The sequence below is a fragment of the Larimichthys crocea genome, chromosome XIX, assembly GCF_000972845.2.
Source record: "Larimichthys crocea isolate SSNF chromosome XIX, L_crocea_2.0, whole genome shotgun sequence".
NCBI lineage: Eukaryota > Metazoa > Chordata > Actinopteri > Sciaenidae > Larimichthys > Larimichthys crocea.
In genome coordinates this window covers 11,451,256-11,474,729 of record NC_040029.1, presented here as the reverse complement: position 1 = coordinate 11,474,729, position 23,474 = coordinate 11,451,256, and the positions used below count along the sequence as shown (strand labels likewise).

The following is a 23,474-nucleotide window of genomic DNA, read 5'->3' as shown; positions in this document are numbered from 1 at the left end:
ACACACCCATTATAGACCCAGAAATTTGACTAAAAACCTACTCAACTTCAAGCCTTGATCGTTTAAAAATGGTAAAAGCTGTCGATGAGTGTAGTGAATCCCTGAAGAGAAGGCAAGCGTGCCTATGTTTTAAAGTTTAAATTAGCATTAGCATGTTAGCATTAGCACGTTAGCAATTAGCATGTATTTAATTCTTAGTGGCTAATACTAATTGCACACCGATCCCGGCTGAGCCGCATGTTTTGATACCTGTTTTGTGTATGTGCGATAAAAACTCTGGGAGGAGATGCGAGCCAAAAAAGGGCGTAAGAATAATAATAATAAGAAGAAGAAGCACGGTGGATAACATATAGTGTGCTCTTTCAGGCACACTCAATAAGCAGAAGAATAAGCGCGGTGGATAACATATAGTGTGCTCTTTCAGGCACACTCAATAAGGATAAGCCCGAGAGATTTTAAAGAGTGTGCTCTTTCAGGCACATTCAATAATTAGCGGAATAAGCCCAAGAGATTTTAAAGGGTGTGCTCTTTCAGGCACACTCAATAAGATGTTGAAGAATAAGAACAAGCTCGGTGGATAACATATAGTGTGCGCTTTCAGGCACACTCAACTACAAGATGAAGTAGGAAAGGTAGGGTGTTGTGGAGGTAGCAGAGTGGAACAGGTGGTCATGAGGAGATTAAGAATAGGGCACAGTAGATTGAATAGAACACTCAATATAGTAGGGAAACATCCAACTGGTCGATGTAGCTGTGGGGAGAGAGAGACAGTGGAGCATGTAATTACAGCGTGTCCTAGATATGAAAGAGAGAGGGAAGTGATGAGTACAGGGCTGCTGAAGGCAGGAATAGTGGAAAATAACTTCAATAGTATAGTAGAATGTGGAAAATCTAGGGAAGGGAGGAGAATTATTGTGAGATTTCTTGTCTCAACTGGACTAATCAAAAGAATATAGCAGAAGAGGAAATAAGAAAGAAGTCCAGCAGATGGCAGTAAATGCAACATTAAGGATGCCGACTGCCAATAAACACCAAAGAAGAAGAAAAGAAAAAAAAAAGAGAGAGAGAGAGAGAGAGAGAGAGAGAGAGAGCATATATACAAAAAAAAGAAGAGAAGAGAGTGAGTTTGTTCTCAGAGTAGCGGTGAGTTTCTGATTTTTATTATCCACAGAAAGTAAATGCATGGTTTCTTGTGTTCTTTGTCAATATAAGTGCTGTTGTAGCAGTCGTTATAGAAGTCATTATGGCGCAAATAACCAAATGTTACATGTCGGTTTGGGTTGTTGTTTTGAAGCTAAGTTAGATGACTTCAGAGTTTACTTTCACCAATGGTGGTTACATCACCTAAGGATTCTTAACTTTTCAGTGCATAACGTAAAGTAACTGTTCGCATTTGTCTGTATGTAACGTTGTGAAACATTTTTGTAAACTCTATGCCCAACAAATGCACGAAGTTGAAAACATCTTTCTGAACTCATGAATGTGATCAACACGATGCAACACACCTAGATGTTTCAACAAGCTAATTAGTGATATCGCCTGTTAAAGTGCACAAGTGGAATCAAAATGTGGCAGAACTACATGACACAATTTTACTTCTTTTTTGCTAACTGAGTAATCAAACAGCGTCCAGGAATCACCCCAGACCCATGTCTAGGTCTTGAACCTTTTGCACTGCTCTTTTCATGTACTATAAACACATGATATATTTTTGCACTGCTCTTTTCATGTACTATAAACACATGATATATTTTATGTGCTTTTTTGGATGCATCTTTCAGTTATTTCATCAGATGGAATACCTGCAGTGGAACACTGCACAACATGCTGCAGTCAGTTCCACTGCCCCGTGTCCCAAACACCTTTTTAAACCAAGCAAGCCAGGCAGAGTTCGGCAGCATTTGGAGGTCCACACCAAAAATGCCATTACATTTTAAGGTAATGCCATTGCATTTTAGATTAAAGATACATACGTGCACACACACACACACACACACACACACACATATTATGAATACGAGTAAATGTGTGCACTGACCAAACCAAGTTTACTATACAAATAAAAACAATATATACAATAGACCGGGAATTGATAGATTTTATGTCATATTGTTTACTAATTAATTAATTTGAGGAAAACGATTCAACTGGAAGTGCATTCGCGATTTTATTTTGAAATGTATCCCTTTCTTTTCCGGGCTTGAGACTGAGTACCTGTGGCGGTAGGGGCCTCACAGTGGGGGTCTGCAGTTTTACTTTGAAAAATTTTCGGGCCTGACAGTGGAGATCTGCAGCCAGCATCTCTTGACGCAGTCTGGTTCAGAAGCGTCCCAGAGGCCACCTGCTGGCTCCACGGGGAATATGTGAGAAGCCCCTGGCTGCCGCCCGCAGATCATATTGAGCCACGCCCACTTGCCCCTGCATTGGATCGCCGAAGAAGAATGTGTGCAGACGAAGAAGAAGTAAATCAGTTTGCAAAATGGAGGTAAGCAAGGTATCTTTTTTGTTATGACGTGCTATTTTGCGATATTTGTGACAGACAAGGAAGGAAGTAACATTATTTTGTTTCTGAAACAGGTTATGCTCTGTATGTATTTGCGTTCTACACCTTGATGATTCACCGTGTTCTTCGTTCCTAGATTACCAGTCCGTAATCTGGTGTAGGCTACGGAGCATTTTACCGGTAGGCTGACATACTGTAGTAAAGCCAGTAGCTCCAACATTGCAAATGCAGATAGATTACAGACTGCAAATAGACGATTGAGAAAGTCAGCGCTAACTTACTACAGAATGTGGAAATGTCCGGTTTTCAAAACAAACGAGGACTGCCAAAATTTCAATGAAAAGCCGTGTCTCATAAAACAACTTTTCTACTATGCTCCTACACCCATTTTTAAATAAATATGAGAATTTAGTTCAATAGCTTCAAGGTCGTGTGTTTTTAATCACAATTTGACAGTCCTCATTTATTTTGAAAACCGGAAGTTTGCTGTAGTAGGTTAGCGCTGACTTTCTCAGTCGTCTCTGACATTTACTTATTACTTAGCTACTTTTATTGTCAGTGTTATTTTGTTGTGATACTTACATGGTAAAGTGCAAGCCTATTAACAAAGAAAAGCAAGTTTAACAATTCAGTTAATTCTGTGATAAGTAGATTTAAAAAGATGCCATTCATATAAGCATTAGCTCTAATATCAAAATATATATCATCAAATCAATAAATATCATCAAAATATTTAGTAAGTATTTAATAATCTACAGGAAAGATCAAGAATAAGTGCTTGTGTTTATTGAATAAAACAGAAGATCAGGATCTGGAAGAACGATCATATCACGATCGGGTGTGTGTGTGTTATATATTTATATATATATATATATTATATATATATATATAATATATATATATATATATATATTATATATATTTAGTGCTGTCAAAATTAACGCGTTAATTTTGTCGATTAATTTAAAAGAATTAACGCGTTAAAAAAAATTAACGCAATTAACGCGGTTTTGTTTACTTCTGGTGGCGGCCGCCATTTTGGATGTGGCAAAGTAGAGCTTTGTTTCCCAGATATATTAGTGTGTGTGTGTGAATGGGTGTATAAGAGGCATTAACTTAAAGCCCTCACGGAGACTGCGCCCTGCACGGTCGCCCACATTGCCCACAGCTAAAACCGGCCCTGCTTGTATTAGTTTACGGGCAGATCTGCCACATCCAATATGGCGGACGTAACGTATTGCAGCAACGGACCAACCTGCTCAATGAGGCATCTATGTATATGTCTATGATCTATCCTAACTAAAGGAGAGTCTATGTTTATGTCTATGATCTATCCTAACTAAAGGAGAGTCTATGTATATATGTCTATGATCTATCCTAACTAAAGGAGAGTCTATGTATATATGTCTATGATCTATCCTAACTAAAGGAGAGTCTATGTATATATGTCTATGATCTATCCTAACTAAAGCAGAGTCTATGTGTCTATGATCTATCCTAACTAAAGGAGAGTCTATGTATATGTCTATGATCTATCCTAACTAAAGGAGAGTCTATATGTCTATGATCTATCCTAACTAAAGGAGAGTCTATGTATATATGTCTATGATCTATCCTAACTAAAGGAGAGTCTGTATATATGTCTATGATCTATCCTAACTAAAGGAGAGTATATGTATATATGTCTATGATCTATCCTAACTAAAGGAGAGTCTATGGCGAAAAGATGGATAAGGACGGACTTTTAGGGGGAACATTTCATTTTAAAAAATTGCCTGACGGCTCGTTGGACAAAAACAAGGCATTTGCACAGTTTGCAAAGCCGAATTTAAATTCCACAGAAGTAACACGACTTTAACATATCACCTCAAAACAAAACACCCTGTCTACACTACAAGAGTGTGGCACTCGTCAGTATATTTCCTCATTCTGGCTTTTCTCCGTTTGCACTGTGCATATGTGCACCTTAAGCCAATAAAATGAATGAATTTAAATATACTTTCTCTGTGTTTATTCTACATTAATTTGATCATTTTACATAAATAAATATTCATTATAAGCTTCAGTCTCAGAAAAATGCATTTAATTTATTGATACATTTATTGATAGATTAATCGCGATTAATTACAGAATTTTTTCCGATTAATTAGTTAATTTTTTTTAATCGATTGACAGCCCTAATATATATATAAAAGGTGGTATCTGATCAGTTGTATTGGGTCAGTCTGGGCCAACAATACCAGGGCTGATTATTTGTCCCAGTCCAGCTGCAGCTGTCATGTAAGCAGACGGTCAGGTGTTCTTTCTCGTGGAGACAACCCTTAGCATCCATGAATCAACATTTTTTGTTGAGGTGAAAAATTCTTTAATATTTTTGGTCTTGTGGATTTCTATTTATTATTTTTATGTCTATTCTTTTCCTCTCTGATATGTAGAGACATGTCAGTATACTGCTGGAAGGTGATACAACAACCATGTATCAATGCACCAACAGTGGACTATTCCACTGCCCCTTTTGCAAGTATGCGGCTGCAACGAAACTGGTGGACTACCATATCAAAGATCATTCGTCAGTGAAGTACAGAGGTGCGTCATACATATTGTTTGTGAATCCAGTCATGTTTAGTTTGTTTTGTTTTGTCTATGTTCTCTTTTGGATACATATTTTATTTGGAAATGTATCTCTCTCTCTCTCTCTCCCTCTCATTTCAGGTGACTTGCCCCTTCCTCTTCCTGCTTTGATTGTTTCCACCTGTTCCCCACCGCCTTAAATGTGTATACTTTGTCTGCATTTCCCTTTGTTTTGTGCCATTCACCTTGTCCAGTGATCCAGTGTCTCCAGGCATGTCCAAACTATTCCATAAAGGGATGGTGTGGCTGCAGGTTTTCGTTCCAAGCAATTGCAGCATGCCAGACTTGGCTCAGTTAATCAACTAATCACAGTGTTCAGACAGTCAGACTGTTGTTGCTTTTGATTGGCTGGAAAAAAAACCCTGCTGCCACACAGCCCTTTGTGGAGTAGTTGGGACATGCCTTGTCTACTCAAACTTTCCCTTCCCCAAGTCATCTCGATGGACCAGAAAGGTTGCTTGTAGTGATGTGTCGGTCGTGAACGAGCCGGTTCAAAGAGCTGGCTGTTTTACAGTTTTTCTCCATTGGGTGGCTCAGTGCTTGAACTGAGGAGGACATTCTCATAACAACATAGACAAATCCCACAAACCAGGGGTGCCCAACCTGTTTTGACCCGAGTGTCCTTTCAGTAGCCAACCCCTACGGGTGGTCTACAGTCAAATACAAACATTCAACACACAAACAATCGTCCGCCAGCGTGCAGAACTTCACACAAACAATACTATTGTACCACTCTTACGTTATTGTCCACATAAGCATAAAGTCAGGCTACAAAACAGACTTATACGTAGCCTACATCGTATAAAAACATAAGTACAACAGATTTGGACCCAAGAACCTGCCATGCAATCCTAATAAGAACCGTCCATCACAAGTTGCAGGTGGCAGCAGACAGCCGCCAGAAAGCCAGATTGAAAAGTCCATTTACAAGTTGCAGAACACCATACGGGCAGAACAATACTTTGGCATATTCACAGACCAAGCAGAGACAACCAATACTCTCCAAAAAATGGCCGCTCTATTAATAAACAGACAGACAGACACACAGCCATAACTGCCTACCTGTGGGCTGGGTGAGACGAGGCGCTGGGCAGAGCGGAGGCAGCTAGTGGGACACCTGGCACTGGGAGGAGGAGGCGAGCTTTTCGTAGGCAGGAGTGTAGGTACTGATTGCAAGGCGTAGGCAGGCTACAAGGTGGTCGTCAGTCATTGTTGATCGGTACTTGGACTTTATAATTTTCATGTGCGAGAACGCACACTCGCACAAATAAGTGGAACCAAAAAGAGCTGTCAGGTTTAAAGCACATCTTCGGAAATTGGGGTATTTCTCATCCAACAGCAGCTCCCAGAACGCTGCGTACTTTCCAGGCAGGGCTGATGTTGATTTGGCTTTCATGACAATGTCATTTTGCAATTTTAGAATCTCGTTTTCAATCGCATCGCGTTCCAAATCGAACAGTGATTTGACTTTGTCAGCAATGTCACCGACAGCAACATTTGCACCAAACGGATACATTGGTTTGCTACAGGTTCAAGGGTCGCAAAGTCAGTAAAACGCCGCTCAAATTCTGACGAGACGTTCTGAACATGCTCCATATAGCGGTCAATATCAAGTTGCGTCAGCCTTTTACCTTGACTTTGTAGTTCAGCATGCATATTTGGAAAGTTTGTGTGCAGGTCGCGCTGCTGCAGCCGCCGTGACATGAGCTGTAGCTTGCTTTTAAAAGTGTTCACAGAACTCATCATCTGGACTACGTCTTTATCTTTACCCTGCAGGTCTACATTCAACAAATTGAGTTCGTGGGTGAGGTCGGTGAGGAAAGATAAATCTAAAAGCCACTGGTGGTCATTTAGCTTGTCATGATAATCTGCATGTTTAGACAGCTTCAAGAATTCCTTGATTTCTGGCAGCAGCTCTGTGAATCTCGCTAAAAACTTCCCTCTGCTTAACCACCTGACGTCTGTATGAAGCAGCAGCTCGGTGTGCTCAGCGTCGCTCTGCCGGTCGGTAAGCGTGCTTTCCTCCAGATGTGCACGGAAAAGCCTTCTCTGAAGACTCCTGGCGCGCACTGAACACACAATCTTCATGCAGATATCCATCACGTCTTTCATTTGAACAATCTTCCCGCTTAGTGCTTGCTGGTGGATAATACAGTGATAATTCAGAATGTCTGGAAAAGACTCACTTTGCTTGCACAGTGCTATAAATCCATTTGTGCGGCCTATCATAGCAGGGGCACCGTCAGTGGTTATAGAAATCAGTTTAAAGAGCAGCAGTTTTGTCTCGCGGGCGAATGTCATGAAGGCATTGAAAAAAATCCTCGCCTCTCGTTTGTCCTTTTAGTGGCAACATGGTCAGTAGCTCTTCCCTGGCGCTCATGTCTTCGAAAACCATTCTGATGAAAACACAAACTGAGCCACATCACCATATCAGTTGACTCATCAAACTGCAGAGAGAAGCATTCACATGCATCGATGTCCTTTCTTAGCTGCTCCTCCACGTCCACAGCCATTACCTCACATCGCTTTGTAGTGGTATTGCGGGACATTTGTACATCTTTAATCGCCTTCATGATCTCCGTTTTATTTTTAAAGCCGTCAAATAGGCTATCCGCGGCCTCCAGAAAGCCTTCCTTCCACGCCTCGCCGTCTTTGAATGGCTTCTTGTGTTTAGCAAGGATGTGACTAGCCCGATATGAAGCAATTGTTGCAGCCTTCGACTGTTCATTAGGTTGGTGAATTGTGCCTGCTGCTCAGACAGGCGTGCTTTCAGTTCCTTGAGTCTTGCGGCACGTAAAGGGGTTTTTGCGGGGTATTCCTTCTCGTACTTCCCGGCGTGCATCGTCTTGTAATGACGCTCGACATTCGCTTTTTTTGCCAATCCCACCTTTGCATTGCAGATCAGACAAATGGGCGGTTTATTAAAATAAACAAAAAAATAATCTTCCTCCCATTCAGAGTGAAAATGATAGGTCTTGGGACATTTCGGTTTGCTCGGGCCCTCCGCCATGTTAACCTGTTGCTGTTGCTAGGCCACTGCCGGGGTCAGTGGACCGGTCGCCCGGGCTATGTGGTGCACCACTGCCCCAACTATCTTGCAGTTTCTCACACAGAATGGCATTTATCATTGCTTTCATCACATTTCCAAATGATTTGTACATGTGTCAAGCCTTTAGTACATCCTTGCAAATAGCTATGTACAAGTATCCTACAGTTAACACAATCAGCCAACATTTAGTACATTTTTCAAATGAATGTATCTTGCTGATCTATCCCAATTGGTTGGTTTTCAGTGTCATGGTTATTGTCCTCAAAACATGTCAGCACATTTTCATCGTATAAGTCATCATATGCAGAATAGTCTGCTCAATTGTCAAAATAGTGTTAGGAAACTGGAATAGAATACAGTACATATTTTGGAAGATGTTATAGTAAATTTAGGATAATCAGGTTAGGTGAAATAAGTTTTTGACTAACGAAGTTTGGCCCTACAACACAGATAAACTCCGTTTCCTGGATCAATGTATCTTATCTCGGTCCCAGAAAATGAAGGGGTCTCGAAGGGCCCACCTACCCAGTTTGTAATTATATGGGACAACGTTAGTTTCCACCGGGGTCCACGCATCCGGGGATGGTTCAACATGCATCCAAGAATGACAATGTGTTCTTGCCACCATACTCTCCATTCCTCAATCCTATCGAGGAGTTTTTCTCTGCTTGGAGATGGAGAGTGTATGAACACCATGCGGAAAACACGAGGGCTCTCATGACTGCAATGGACGCTGCCTGTGAGGACATAACAGGGGATCAGTGTAGAGGATGGCTCAGGCATGCACGCTTCTTCCCGCGCTGTATCTCGAGACAACATCAGATGCGATGTGGATGAGAATCTGTGGCCGAACAGAGCACAGAGAATGGATGGAGGAAGATGAGGATGGTGACCAGGAGAAGAGGGAGTGACCGTGACTAAACAAAATGTCTTACAGTTTTTCTCCATTGGTTGGCTCATTTCTTGAAACTGAGATGACTTCTCATAACAACATGGACAAATCCCCAAACTATCTTGCAGTTTCTCACAACAGAATGGCATTTATCATTGCTTTCATCACATTTCCAAATGCTTTGTACATGTGTCAAGCCTTTAGTACATCCTTGCAAATAGCTATGTACAAGTATCCTACAGTTAACACAATCAGCCAACATTTAGTACATTTTTCAAATGAATGTATCTTGCTGATCTATCCCAATTGGTTGGTTTTCAGTGTCATGGTTATTGTCCTCAAAACATGTCAGCACATTTTCATCGTATAAGTCATCATATGCAGAATAGTCTGCTCAATTGTCAAATAGTGTTAGGAAACTGAATAGATACAGTACATATTTGGAAATGTTATTTAAATTTAGGATAATCAGGTTAGGTGAAATAAGTTTTTGACTAACGAAGTTTGGGCCCATACAACACAGATAAACTCCTCCGTTTCCTGGATCAACTGTATCTTGATCTGGTCCCAGAAAATGAGAGGGGTCTCGAAGGGCCCCACCTACCCCAGTTTGTAATTATATGGGACAACGTTAGTTCCACCGGGGTCCAGCATCCGGGGATGGTTCAAGATGCATCCAAGAATGCACAATGTGTTCTTTCCACCATACCATTCCTAATCCTATCGAGGAGTTTTTCTCTGCTTGGAGATGGAGGTGTATGAACACCATGCGGAAAACCAGAGGGCTCTCATGACTGCAATGGCGCTGCCTGTGAGGACATAACAGGGGATCAGTGTAGAGGATGGCTCAGGCATGCACGACGCTTCTTCCGCGCTGTATCTCAAGAGACAACATCAGATGCGATGTGGATGAGAATCTGTGGCGCAACAGAGCACAGAGAATGATGGCCAGGAAGATGAGGATGGTGACCAGGAGAGGGGGAGTGACCGTGACTAAACAAAATGTCTTCATTTGTGACTCTTTGTATTTACATGCTGATTTGTTGATTTTTTTCTTTTTTGTGGGTTTTTGTATTTTGTGTACACAGTATATTTTCCTTTTTTACGTTCCCTACCTACTGTAATGTGTACATTTACGTTAGTTGAGATAAAAAATGAAAATTCCTCGGCAGAATGAGTGCAGTGTGTGTGTGTGGTGTGAAAATGTTATGCCTATAGTTAGAAATATGCCATGACAAAGCGTCTAAGCATTTTGACTTGCAGTACTTACACAATACCAAAGGACAATGCCTTTTGGAGGCACTGACTAGTTATATGAGAAGGGAATGTAGTTTTGACTGAAGGGTAAACTGTTTTGGGAGCTGTACAAACATTGCCGGGATCCATGTAGTTGTGCAGTACCATCCAGTATTTTGACAGAAGTACTGAATTAATCAAAATGTGCCAAAGCAATTGAGAAGGATCCATGCCATTTTTATGGTACTGACTATTTACATGGGAAAGGGATTTCATTTTGAAGCATGGATGATAGTTTTGGGAGACAAATTACATTTTGCTGGTTATCTGAAGTGTTGTGCAGAACTGCAAGTCTGTTTGGCCAAATTGCTTTGTTTATGAGAATGTCATCTCCGTTTCAAGAATGAGCCAAACCAATGGAGGAAAAACTGTAAGTGACGATGGGAGCGGCTCCCATCTGTCCGCAAGCCGTTCTTCTTTTTTCTTTTTTTCTTTTTTAACTTTTCTCTTCAGGTAAAGCACCTGCAGGCACTGTGGGCATTGGCTACGGGTGTCACGTGCATGCTGTGCAACCAATCATGTGAGGATTGACAAGGGCATACCACCAAGCAGGGAGGGGCGGGGGTGGCAGCGCTGAGAGGTGACAGAGACAGAGGAGGGAGAAACGCTGAAGGAGAGAGAGGAGTGAAGACGAGACGGAGTGTGGTGCAAAAATATTTATTTTTTACACTATACCAAAAACATTTTGGTTTTATTTGTCCAGATGTCATGGTGGGCATTAACAAAGCACATTTACTTGAGTGCTGTTTTTAATTTCTCTTTTTTTCAGTACTTGTGTGTGTGTGTGTGTGTGTGTGTGTGTGTGTGTTTATATAAATATAAAAAAATAAAATGTCAATAGCTGTCCTTTTTTAAAATTTCTATGCTTAGGTGTTTATAGGCGTTTCTATCTGCTTTGTGTAGCAGAGTGGTTCTTTAAGCAAGTTAGTGCATTCATTGGGTGGTTTCAGGGAGTTACAAGGGATTTTACAACTGTAATTCAAGTGATATATGCGTTCAAATACAAATAACAAGTAAAAACAGCGCTAAATCTGCCTGAATTATAAAAGGTAAAATGAAGAGCCATTTGGGAGCCGAAAGAGCCGGCTCTTCTTGGTGAGCTGAGCCAAATGATCCGGTTCACTAAAAAGAGACGGAATTCCCATCACTAGTCGCTTGAGGGCGGTGAAACCATAGACATATATACATAGACGCCGCGTTGAACGGGTTGGTCGTTGGTCTGCCATATTGGATGTGGCAGATCTGCCCCGTAAACTAATAAAAGGAAATGGACTGAACTTCATAAAGTGCCTTTCTATAAAGTGCTTTAAGTTATTGCCTCTTATACACCCATTCACACACACACTAATATATCTGGGAAACAAACAGGCACCAAAAACAACATATGTAACTTTTAAAGTGATAATTATAAATGTTTACTCCTTATGTAAGCACCAAACCAACGTATGTATTTTTCTAATGCTGAGTGTTTACAGCTACTAATGTGTGTAACACTGTTACTGTGATGATAAATATTGAAATATTTATATTTAACATTTAATCTGTGTCTATAATAACCAGATCCTGAAATGTAGATGTGACATGAGGCTTTTCTGAATAAAGAGCACTGTAGGTGCCATATGCTGGGATGTTGATGTTTATGTTTGTATCGGTCTCAGCTATCAGTTTGACACCTTTCACGCATGTCACGTAGGGAGAGCGTATTTTTTGTTGACTGCGTAATTTAACTGCAGACTGAGTTTTTGAACATCTTGCATTGCCTTGCCTGGATTTGTCTGTTTTGTTACGCTGGAAATAAATACAGACACAATCAAAAACTACGGAGATGGCTTTGTTGTTTGTGTAGCGAGTCAGCAGTACAATGCTCCCTCACTTAGCCTCTCAGTGACTTTGCTTTTCGTTTGGAGTCACTACAAGCACTAACGTTTACATTTAACTGATTTTGATTAATCGTTTTTATATTCACATTGATGAACATGTACACAAACACACACACACACACACACACACACACACACACACACACAGCACCGGTTCTGGCTCTGAACAAGTAAACAAAGTCTGGTGGGCGAAACGCTCTGCATCTGGGTGGCCTATAGAGAAATAAATATCTGTAATTTATAAAGTGAGTTGCAATGAAATATCTTATTTATTGCCTACACTTTTATATCTGCAGTTGGAGTCTGAATAATTTCATGAATACCACGCAGGTAGAACATCCTCCTTGTAGAACACAGACCATGTGTGTGGTTAAATTATGTATGATCACTATTAGACACCCATTTCTTTCCTGACGTATTACAAGCAACAGCCTGTGGTTGAATAGAATATACATATCCAGCACAGTAGCTGATTGGTTTAGCATATTATTTCACTTCACATTTTTCAATAAAAGACCAAATACCAGTCCTGTACTTTGCCTATTACAAACAATTTCAGGATGTCAACCTGCACATTAGGCAAAGTATCCCCAAAGAAACACATTAACAGTCACTAGCAGCAGGGCATTAACGTTGCAGACTCTCCTCCAGAATGGCTTCTCCTTTAGGGAGTTCAGTTCACTGTTTTCAATTACTGGAGATACAGAGCCAGAGTATGAACCAGTCAAACCACAGAGCCACAGAGCAGCTCTCTGCCACCACGAATCTGGCAAGTGGTCAGAATCAGGGCTGAGGTCAGAGTTGACTGGGTCAGAGGTCATCTGGTGACCTGCAAGGTCAAGCCGAGGCTCCTGGCTATATCTGGACCACCAGGTCAGCCTGTACAGCTGGACAAGAGAGGAAGAGATCCGGCAAATATATCTGTTAGTATTTTTGCTTGACGCTTGACACAATAAGCATAAAAACTGTCAGCGCTCACCATGGTCTACCTGGTGGTGACACTAAATGCAGATTCCAATATATGGAATCATATGGACATAAAACCTTTATGAATGATTTATTATTCCATATTATATAATATATATTATATTAGCTTTAGGGACTGGTGACAGTGCTTGCTGGATTGGTCAAGCAGACATGGTGTCACATTACAAAGAGGACTACAACAAAAAGTGTCTGGTCTGGCAGAAATGGGGCTAACACAGCCAAATAGTTAGAGATTAGAGCAGTATAAGAAACTTTGAGCATGGGCAGAGTGGCAAACTAAAACATTACAAAAGACTTCCATAACGGTTGATGCAGATAGACCACCAACCAACAGAAAAGCACCACTTGTTGCACCACTTGCACAAACAGCACATAAAAGTTGTGTTGATCCTGCTGTAGTCTTGAAGATTAATATCAGAAACAAACATTTTATCAATTATAAAATACAGAGGAAAGGCACAAAAGGACCACTGAACAAAGTTCTGGTTTTCCTGCAGTGAAAAAGGGACAAAATGTAGACCTTTAAAGTACTAGAATTAAATTTTCTAACATCATCGTCATGCTTTGTCATTTGTAAGAATGTGAAATGTTCAGGAATATAACTGTATAATAGTAACTATGATGTTCACCTCTTACATACATATGACAATAGTCACTTTACATGGATACTGTGAACTCTATTGCATTGATATTCTGTTCAATCATATTGTCCATTTCACTGTTACAATACATCCTGCTGCTACAGATATTTGCACTATTCATATTCACATTGTCTATTTCACTGTTACAATACATCCTACTGCTACGTATATTTTTTCTTTTCTTTTCATCTGCTATATTTCTGTAAATAAGTCACAATTTTATTCTGTTCTTTTTATATTTTATTCTATTTTATATTTCATATCCTTTATATTTATACTGTTATTACCATGTCTCTTGTTTTTATTCTGAGCCCTACAACGAAATTTCGCTCGAATGTACACTGGAAATGTGCAGTTGAATGACAATAAAGTATGTCTAAGTCTACATTGTACAGATGATTGTTATTGAGTGCAACAGGTGATGTCTGTGTTTGAGCTGGTCTGTACTTTTGACTATAGTTCCAACAATGATTCCTTGGATGGACCCGTGTTTCCTTTACTAAGGCCACAAAGTAGCAGGCTTTCACTGATGCTGCGTCACACACAAACAGCCTTCATTTAAGCACATGTGTGGCACATGGTAACATGGCAACATATTAATTATACATGTCAGACAGAGCTTTTATTTTCTGGTACTTTGTGCTTCTGTTTCTTATTTTTGAGAGGAGACGGCATGAATGTGTGAAATGTTCCTTACATGTTCTTCAGATATTGGGGCAGTGGCCAAGCTGACAACAACAATGATAAGGCAGGTGAGAGCCAATAGGATGAGAGCAAAGTACAGGTAGTGGACATCAGTGAGGATAGCAGGTCGATGATCAGGCTGACCACAGGAAGGAATTACATAGGAGAACTCCAGAACCATTCGGATCAGTCCCACCACTAGTCCAGTCATCAGACCCCAGAATGCACCCTGAGACACACATGCACAAAATATAAGTTACATTTATATGGAATGGACAAAAAACAACAATAAAGAAACATTGAAATATGAATAATGAGAGAGAGAGACCTACCTGTTCGTTGGTACGTGACCAGAAGACAGCCATTAGGAATACAGCGGTAATAGGCGGAGCCAGAAAGCTGGTCACTGACTGGATATAATCAAACAGCTGTCCGCTATTGGCTGTTTGGATTACTGGAATCCACAACAGACTAACACATACCATGACCAGGATGAACACCCTAAAAAATACACAGAATATTATGATTATATCAGCTTTAGTTTAGGTCAAAAAGGGAGTTCCAGGAAGATGTGTCTAAAGTAAGTCTGAGAAACAGATCATTGGATTTTTAGGAACTTTGTTAGTATTACCTCTTGGTAATTGACACAGTTTTCTGTTGGACAGTAAAGTAAACTGCTGTGAAATATAGTTGCTTTTAGCTTAGTGTTTGTGTTTGTACCACAGACGTTTTTGACCACCAGGAAGAGGAGTTTTTTTCAGGCCTGGGATACAGATCAATGCTCTATCAGTAGCAGAGCTGGTATCAGGGCTGTTTCTAGCTGTTGGGGGACCCTATTCAAGATGCTATCTGGGGGCCCCTGTTTTTTCAAACTCTGAGGGAGATCTGTGGTGATGTAACAGTCTGTTACATTTTAGGAGGAAAATGTAACAGACTGTTACATTAATGTAACAGATGCAGCAGGTTCCTAAAAAATGTTTATGGTAAACTTTAAAAACAAGGTGACATAAAACTCACCCCACCAATCTAAAACAGTAAACAAGAAATAACTTCACTACATTTGTCCTGTACACGTAACATCCATTGCACGTCTGTCCGTCCTGGAAGAGGGATCCCTCCTCTGTGGCTCTTCCTGAGGTTTCTTCCACATTTTTTCCCTGTTAAAGGTTTTTTGTGGGCAAGTTTTTCCTCACTCGAACCGAGGGTCTAAGGACAGAGGGTGTCACTCCCTGTACAGATTGTAAAGCCTCAGAGGCAAATGTACTTTGTGACTTTGGGCTATACACATTAAATTTGATTTGATTTGATTTAATGTGCAAACTATAAGAAACAAAAAGTAGTAAGAATAATACTGATGTTTCAGGTAGTAAGAAACATTTACATGGAACACTGCAACCCCTTCAGCACCACTTTGGATCTGTCTCTGTCAGTCTGATGTTTGAGGCCACTGTACAAGACTCTCCTAAAATATATTGAGGATGAGCTTGCAGCTTGGGGGCTCCCTGGTGGTTGCAGGGCCCTATGCATCTGCATAGTCGGCATATAGCAAGAAACAGCTCTGGCTGGTATCATGCCAGAACTGGAGCTGGGCGAGCAGGCAATGTAACCAACTCAGCAGCCTCTATGGACATAATGTAGTAACTGTACACACCTACCTTCCAACAATCATGAGTTCTCTCTCTGATGCTTTAGGTCTGGCTTTGTGGTAAAGATCCAGTGTAAACAGAGTAGAGCTGCTGTTAAAGATGGAGGTCAGAGATGACATCAAAGCAGCTAACATCACTGCTATCATTAAACCACGAAGACCTGCACAGAGAAAAGGAACATCAGGTGAAAAACTCTGTTGTTGGACAAGCAGACACAATCTGACATTAGACGCGATGTGTGTGTGTGTGTGTGTGTGTCACTTACCCACAGGCATTAGTTCCACCACAAGTTTAGGGTAGGCGATGTTGGAGCAGCCAACTGAAGCTCCACACACACTCAGACACACTTCTGGATCCACACAACCTACTTCATCTACAAAAGCACAGTTACAGCTTCTTCAATAACAGACAGCTGCCCTCGTCCTTCAATTGATAATAAGATAATTAACATCCATGGATATCAGCCCACACAGTAAACATTATGTCTAGTCTTAAATATATCACTTTTGTCTGCCTGTTGTGTTTGTCAATAGATGTGCACTGCAAGGTTCATTGTATTTAATTTCATGCTCAATTCTATGAATATATAAGGAATACATTTCACAAAAAACACAAATTGAAATATATTTCTCATATATTGCTGAATGAGACTCTGATTTAGGTTGGTTCAATGACATAATAATCCACTCAAAAGGATGCATACAGTACATTACAGCTCAACAGAGACAGGCAGACAGACTGACCTGGGAACAGTGCTCGGCTGATCATGCCTGGCATGACAATGAAGAACATGGGCAGCAGTTTGAGGTAGCCTGCCAACACACTTCCCGCTTTGGCATGAGACAAAGACTTGGCTGACAGAGACCTCTGGACTATAACCTGTATGTGCGTGCACACACACACACAATTTATGTTTAAGTGTACTCCAGTATCTGACACAACATAAAAGTCATTTTTGAGGTGGTTTCAGGTATTCTTCATGGTAGTTTGTCATTTCCTGTTAAAAGATGAAAAGTTGCTGATGACTCATCCTGCACTCGAGGGTGTATACTAATTTTTCATCCAATGAAAGAATTTTATGACACTACTGGAGCGAGTGCTACAGTCTATGAGTGATTCTGAGGGCTAACTTAATTCAGTGATATTTGATGAAAGTCGATCCGATTTTATACAGATGTGCTGCTTTTCCCTCTAATGTCCTCCGGCTGCTGAGCTACAGTGAGGTAGCTACATGAATATATTATAGAGAATTCCTAACAAAAAGGTGTCCTGTCAACAGTTTCTCTTTTTAAGTCTCTTTTATAATGATTTATAATAGTCTATGGTGAAAATGACACAGGGGACTTTCCTGCTACAATACTGCGCCTCTCTTTTTACTGAAAGCTATTTTTTTAACAACTGATTAGACCTTTCATGTAAAAAGTTATTTTTACACATTTGCATTTGGCTAACAGTATGATTCATTAATGTATTTATTTTTTTGTGTATTTGTGACCTGAAATTTCTGACACTGAATGTACAGTGGTGGCCAAAATTATTAGAACACTTGGCATACTTGGAGATTTCAGTTGTTTTTGTTGAACTGGTCATTAAAATACCCATACAATGAATTAAATATCTACAGTGTCACCATTATGCTCTGTAAATCATAGAATAGAGTCATCATAAGGACATTTAGATAATTTTTCTTTAAAAAAAAACAAAAACAAGCTAGACCTGTGTCCATGCACTGTAATGTACACTTTAGACCACCATGAGGGAGGAGGACAGATATAAAAACGAGTGTCTTATGCCAACAGTTAAACACATAAGGGGTAGTATTATGGTGTGGGACCATTTCAGCCTCGTGAACAGGTGACTTGAAAATTGGGCAGGTAAGAGAGGAGCAGATTGTGAAAAAATATTAAAGTAAAAAGTGGATTAAATTAGTAGAGAGATATACTTCACACCTTTCGTCAAACTCTGGTTGACCCCGCTTTGACAGTTTTACGACTTTGACCTTTGACCCGGAAAGGGGGGTCCCCGCCCACCCCTGTACTGCTATTGGCTGTGCTGAAGGGGGTAGTACGCATGCGCAAAACCCCAGCCCGCCCCCCTGTACTGCTATTGGCTGTGCTGACAGCCAATAGCAGCACACACCACACGCCACCACACACACACGCACACACACACACGCACACACACACACACACAAACTCACACACACACAGACACATTGTATGACATTGCAATAAATGGAGTTTTAGAATTAAAGTTCTGGAAATGGGCATGTGCGCATATGCGCACAGAGATAAGAAAAAATAATAATAAAATTTGTAAAAACAACCAATGAGAGAAAGGAGGTGTGGAAAACACTTTGTACGATTCCTTTAAACGGGTGTGCGTCTGAGAATGACTCAAAACCATCTTGGTGAAAAATAATAATAATAAATTTGTAAAAACAAGCAATGAGAAGAAAGGAGGTATTTCTGGTCTTCTCCCCCATGAAGTTTGTGGAGTTTTAGAGTTTAAAGTTAAAAGGATGTCTGGGTGGCGGGAAACTCAGTTGTGAAAACAACTTAGCGGCATCCTGGGTTAGAGAGGTGGAAGGCTAATCCTCAAATGGCTGAAATAAAGTCATAAACGTAAACGGGTGTCTGGCATTCGTTTTCTGGGTATAAAAGTGTATCTTACACTCTCTCTCACACACACACACACACACACACACACACACACACACACACACACACCACACACACACACACACACACACACAAACACCGCACACACGCACATACACACGCAGATAAGACTTCCAATTGTAAGAATAATCTAGTAATGGCAGGAAACTTAGTTGTGAAAAACACTCACGCCAACATCTGGTGTTGTAGAGTGCAAGCTAACACCTCAAATGGTTGAAACACCGTAACTAATAAATTGTCTTCAGCATTCGTTTTCTGGGTATAAAACGCAACTTAGAGCTGGTTCAGTCAGACTTCAGTCAGTGAACACACAGAGGTTGACAAGATGCCGCTCGGTATGGGACAACTTTAACTACTTCTTTAACTTTATTTTTTGTCTTTCTACCAAAAAGTGAACTATAGTATTCATTTTTTTTAGAAAATAACATTTCATCCGAGGTTCAGCCTCCTACTTCTCCTTTGACCAACAATTCCTATTTCCCGGTAAGTGATTTAACATTTTTTTATTCTTGTTTGCTCAATCGTCTTTTTCATTTCATGAAGTGACTTCTGACGAGTTTGAGTAACTTTTGAAAGATACGGTTCATTGCTGTACTACTACTACTATATTGCTATTAATATAGCGTTCTGCAATAGCTTTCTTCAAGCCGATATTTTACTACCGCTAAGGTTTACACACATTTTAGAAACTAGCCAGTAATGTTAACATGTTTTTCTGTGTTATAAGACATTTTTGGTGCTTTTTGGGTTGTTGTTGTTGTATCCGGATTTTGTTTTCTACACTGAATGTCTTTTTCATTTCTTGAAGTGACTCCTGAAGAGTTTGAGGGCATAGATCTCACACAAACAGATCACGGTGGGTCTATTATTTTCTCTGACTTTGTCAGTAAACTGATGAGATGTAACTTTTTTAAACTTTTTCCTCGTCTCCAAACTGTCATATATGTCTTCTAGACGGAGCGACTCAGCTCCAGAGTGTTAGAACCCCTGTATCTAACTATCTATTAGATGGTGATGCAGGAAGCACTCTGAGCACTCTCCAACAACGACTCATCCCCGTGCAAACCGTCTGCGATTAGGACGACGCAACCACCCAGGAAACGCAGGAAATTCTGCCGCCACTACAGTGGAGCATCGGGTAAGTTGTAAATACTTTCTAAAAGAAATATATATATTCCGACGTTGGAAAGGGTGACGTTTGGATTTCAATGATGTTTATACCAAGCCCAGGCCTTCAGTTTCTCCTCCCGGGAGTCCTGTGTCAGAGCTTCCTATAACAAAAAAACCTACGTCCGTCAACAAGTAGGCAATGTTTTCTAAATATAGAATGATCTTTTTGTCTCGTCTCTTAATTGTCTTGTGAATTAAAAATTGTTTTTTTGGTCCCCAGTTGTGGAACAAAGGAGCTGTGGGACCGAAACCCTGGAGCCAGCAGTACAGCCTGACGGTGGGGACACGACGCGGGAAGGCCGGCGCTGTGAGACTCGATCCACAGAGCCTGAAGCACGATCCTTGGAGCCAGAAGTGCAGTCTGCGAGGGAGGGAGTCGCCTCACACCCACTGACTGCGAACGAACGTGAGAGACTTGAAAGCTTACCTGCTTTATGAGATTGCTGATTTTATTAAGAAACCGGACGATCGTGAGACACTGCAAAGGTTGGATGCGCTTTGTGAATTGCTGGATTCGGAGAAAAAAGTCCTAAATGTGTGGTGTGACATTTAAATAAAACTAAAAAAATGGATGAAGAAAACTTTTCTTTTGGTCTGTCTGATTTAGAGTTTATGGTTGAGCAATTGAATCAAATCTCCCCACCTCCTCCTGTAGATGTAGCCGTTGCTAATGTGGGTGAACCGTCATCACCGACTGCTAATAACTATTTCCAACCATTAGAAGACGCTCTGCTGCTTCTAAATCAAAACCCATCTTCCTCCGATGTTGAAAATTATTCCATCCTTTAGAACTTGCAATGCATCAGATAGACCAGACCCCTCCCTCCTCCTCCCCCTCCCTTATCCCCTTTCCCCTCCCCCTCCTCCTGCTCCACATGCAAATGAGAGCCAAGTCCCCCCTCCTTCTCCTCCTCCTACCCCACCCACTCCTCATTCAATCGGCTTCATTTCCAACTCCAAATTTAGAGGAAGTCCATGTCCAGCATGTGGAGGAAACGTGAGAGGTCAGTCTGATTCACCCCCAGACCGTCCACCTCCTCCTCCTCCAACATCGAGACCGTGTCCCGCCGCACCGTTCAACAATCTGGAGTTGAGCGAGTGTTCACCCTTCCCCCTGCCAGAAACATACCGGATCTTGCACAGTTTTATGGACGATGTGATGTTAATTCTTAGAGAAATGGCCGGCACTGTCAGAGCACCGTTGGGCGTAATGATGTAATACAGCTAGAGCTTATTGGTGAGAATGTTCGAATCATGTCTCTGTGGTTGTTGAGGATGAACATGGTGATGCTATCTTACCTGCTTTTGAGGGCTTGCTGGAGCGCTTGGTTCAATCTAACAATTGTTATTTTTTACAGAAGTCCGGATCAGCAGCCGCTCTCTCAATTTGAGACGGCTTTCTCCGATAGATCAAATCCTCTGTTTCTCTTTTTGTTCCAGAACCATTATTACGGTATAAAAAATCTGAAAGCCTTTCTCGGGGTTCCGTACGTCTGTCATTACTGCTACAAAAGCTACATGAACCCTACGCCCACCCAATGCAAAGGTCACTGCTCTGTGTGTAACAACCCTGTTGTACTAAGCGGGCTCAAACCCGTAGCATGCAGCGACTGCCAAGGACGTGTCGTACGCTCGTGTTTTGACAGGCACAAGGAGCCTAGGAAAGACCTTTGGTGAAACACACTAGCAATATATGCGACACAATCAAAAGATGTCAGAGTTGCCAAAAAATTACCACATCTCCTATCACAAATGCCAGCGGCCTAAATGCAACATTTGCGGAGAGAATAGACTCCGATGCCGGTGATCACCTCTGCTTCATTCAGCCTTTGCCTCTGACTAAAGATCATGCAGATAAATTGATTTTTTATGACTGTGAAACATTTGTTGTTCAACAGAATTTGCACAAACCTTTTCTTGTCTGCCACCAAAACACTGAGTGGCGTGCGGTGGATGTCTTATGGTTTGAACTGTTTCAGGGACTTTCTCCTGCATTTCAGGAGCCGCGTACCTAAAACAGTGTTTTTGTAGCTCACAATGCTAAAGGTTTTGACAGCTATCTGATCCTCAACACCATGATAGAGATGGGAATGCAACCTTCTCTCATCATGCAGGGCAGTAAAATTCTCTGTTTCCAAGAGCCTGATTTTAATCTAAAATTGCTGCGTCCTGTTCAGAAATCAGTTCCTCACTGACACGGGCGTAGACCCTTTTAGCTGCATCACCATCGCTTCTGCATGCATGAAGGTGTTTCTCACAAAATTCCTCCCACCCCAACCCTGGCCATACCTTCGCCGGATAACTACAGGTGCCAGACAGTGGTTGACGGAGTGTTAGACACGCAGCGAATACTGTTTTTTTAGCCAGCAGCGTTAAACAAGTGGGAGAAACGGGTAGGACCGTACTTGTTGACGGTTTTGCCGAAATAGACCGGTGTTGCTTATGCTTGGGAGTTTCTGGGGTGCTTTTACCAACGGTTGCCCGTCTTGTTTTTAACCCCACGAAACTTGCCCTCTGAGGCGAAGTTCCCCTTTGAGGAGCTGCATGCGGCTAGTGAGGAGAAAATGCAGGCATTGAAATCTGTTTAACGGTGTTCACGGTTTGTCATGTGGGAGCATGATGGTCGGCCTTTGAAAATGTGCATGGGGTGTAAAAGTTTTCTACGAGGAGTTTCCCACCCTCCCGAACCTCTGTGCACCTCGCGCATGTTCTCTTTGGTGGGTAGAACGAGCGCTGTGGAGGCTGAGGTACACGGCTGGGCCTAACGAGACCGTGCACTAGTGTGATGTCACTTCTCTGTATCCGTATGTCACAGTAATTTTTTCCTATCCATCCGCTAGGTCACCCCACCACACTCCACAAAGATTTTGATCACCCTCAAACTAATCTTGGGTTCACAAAAGCCACCATCCCCCTCCTAGAGGGCTCTTGTTCCCCGTGTTTCCTTACAAAACATCTAGAGGTAAAGTGGTGTTCACCTCTGTCGTAGCTGTCGCTGAAATCAACAATCAGAGGGGTCATGTAGACACGACGACGGCGCAGAGCATTGACGGAGTGTGGGTCAAGCGTTGAAGATGAACAAGGCTCTTGAGTTGGTTATAAGGGGTAGTAAGGATCATGGAAGTGTGGCACTTTGACAGGTGTAGCGACTCCATTTTTGTGGGCTACATGCACACTCCGTGAAAGGTAAGCAGGAAGCTTCAGGCTACCGCACCTGAGGCCGCTGATCATGGAAAGCAGAGAAAAGTACAATCAGGGACTATGAGCTGCATCAAAGCAAGTGCGGCTAGAACGTGCAAGATTGAGGTGAACCCTGCAAAGAAGACAGGTGGCTAAACTAGGTCTCAACAGTGATTCTCGGGGAAAGATTTAATGCGCAGAGAAGCAATCGGCACTCAACCGCCCTGGTCCAGG

The 23,474-nt window shown here is 41.5% G+C and overlaps 1 protein-coding gene and 1 long non-coding RNA gene across 5 annotated transcripts; one reads left to right on the top strand and one right to left on the bottom strand.

Moving 5' to 3' along the window:
* The first annotated feature begins 439 nt into the window (after positions 1-439).
* Positions 440-5,689, top strand: LOC109139414 (uncharacterized). 4 transcript variants are annotated; one of them, XR_003464240.1, is made up of 6 exons: positions 440-1,143; positions 1,782-1,938; positions 2,206-2,485; positions 2,578-2,683; positions 4,939-5,089; positions 5,216-5,689. It is a non-coding gene; the product is annotated as an uncharacterized LOC109139414 (long non-coding RNA). The 4 variants fall into 4 exon arrangements; XR_003464239.1 differs by having other exon boundaries at positions 442-1,143; positions 2,640-2,683; positions 5,216-5,688; XR_003464238.1 differs by lacking the exon at positions 2,578-2,683 and having other exon boundaries at positions 448-1,143; positions 5,329-5,687.
* A 6,683-nt stretch (positions 5,690-12,372) lies between these two features.
* On the bottom strand, positions 12,373-17,175 carry LOC113744036 (sodium/glucose cotransporter 4-like; the record flags this gene model as incomplete). Its single annotated transcript, XM_027291828.1, has 6 exons — positions 12,373-13,138; positions 14,577-14,792; positions 14,896-15,064; positions 16,219-16,369; positions 16,475-16,582; positions 16,953-17,175. Coding segments are annotated over 6 exons (1,179 nt in total), but the record flags the coding sequence as incomplete, so codon positions are not given.
* Positions 17,176-23,474: the final 6,299 nt, after the last annotated feature.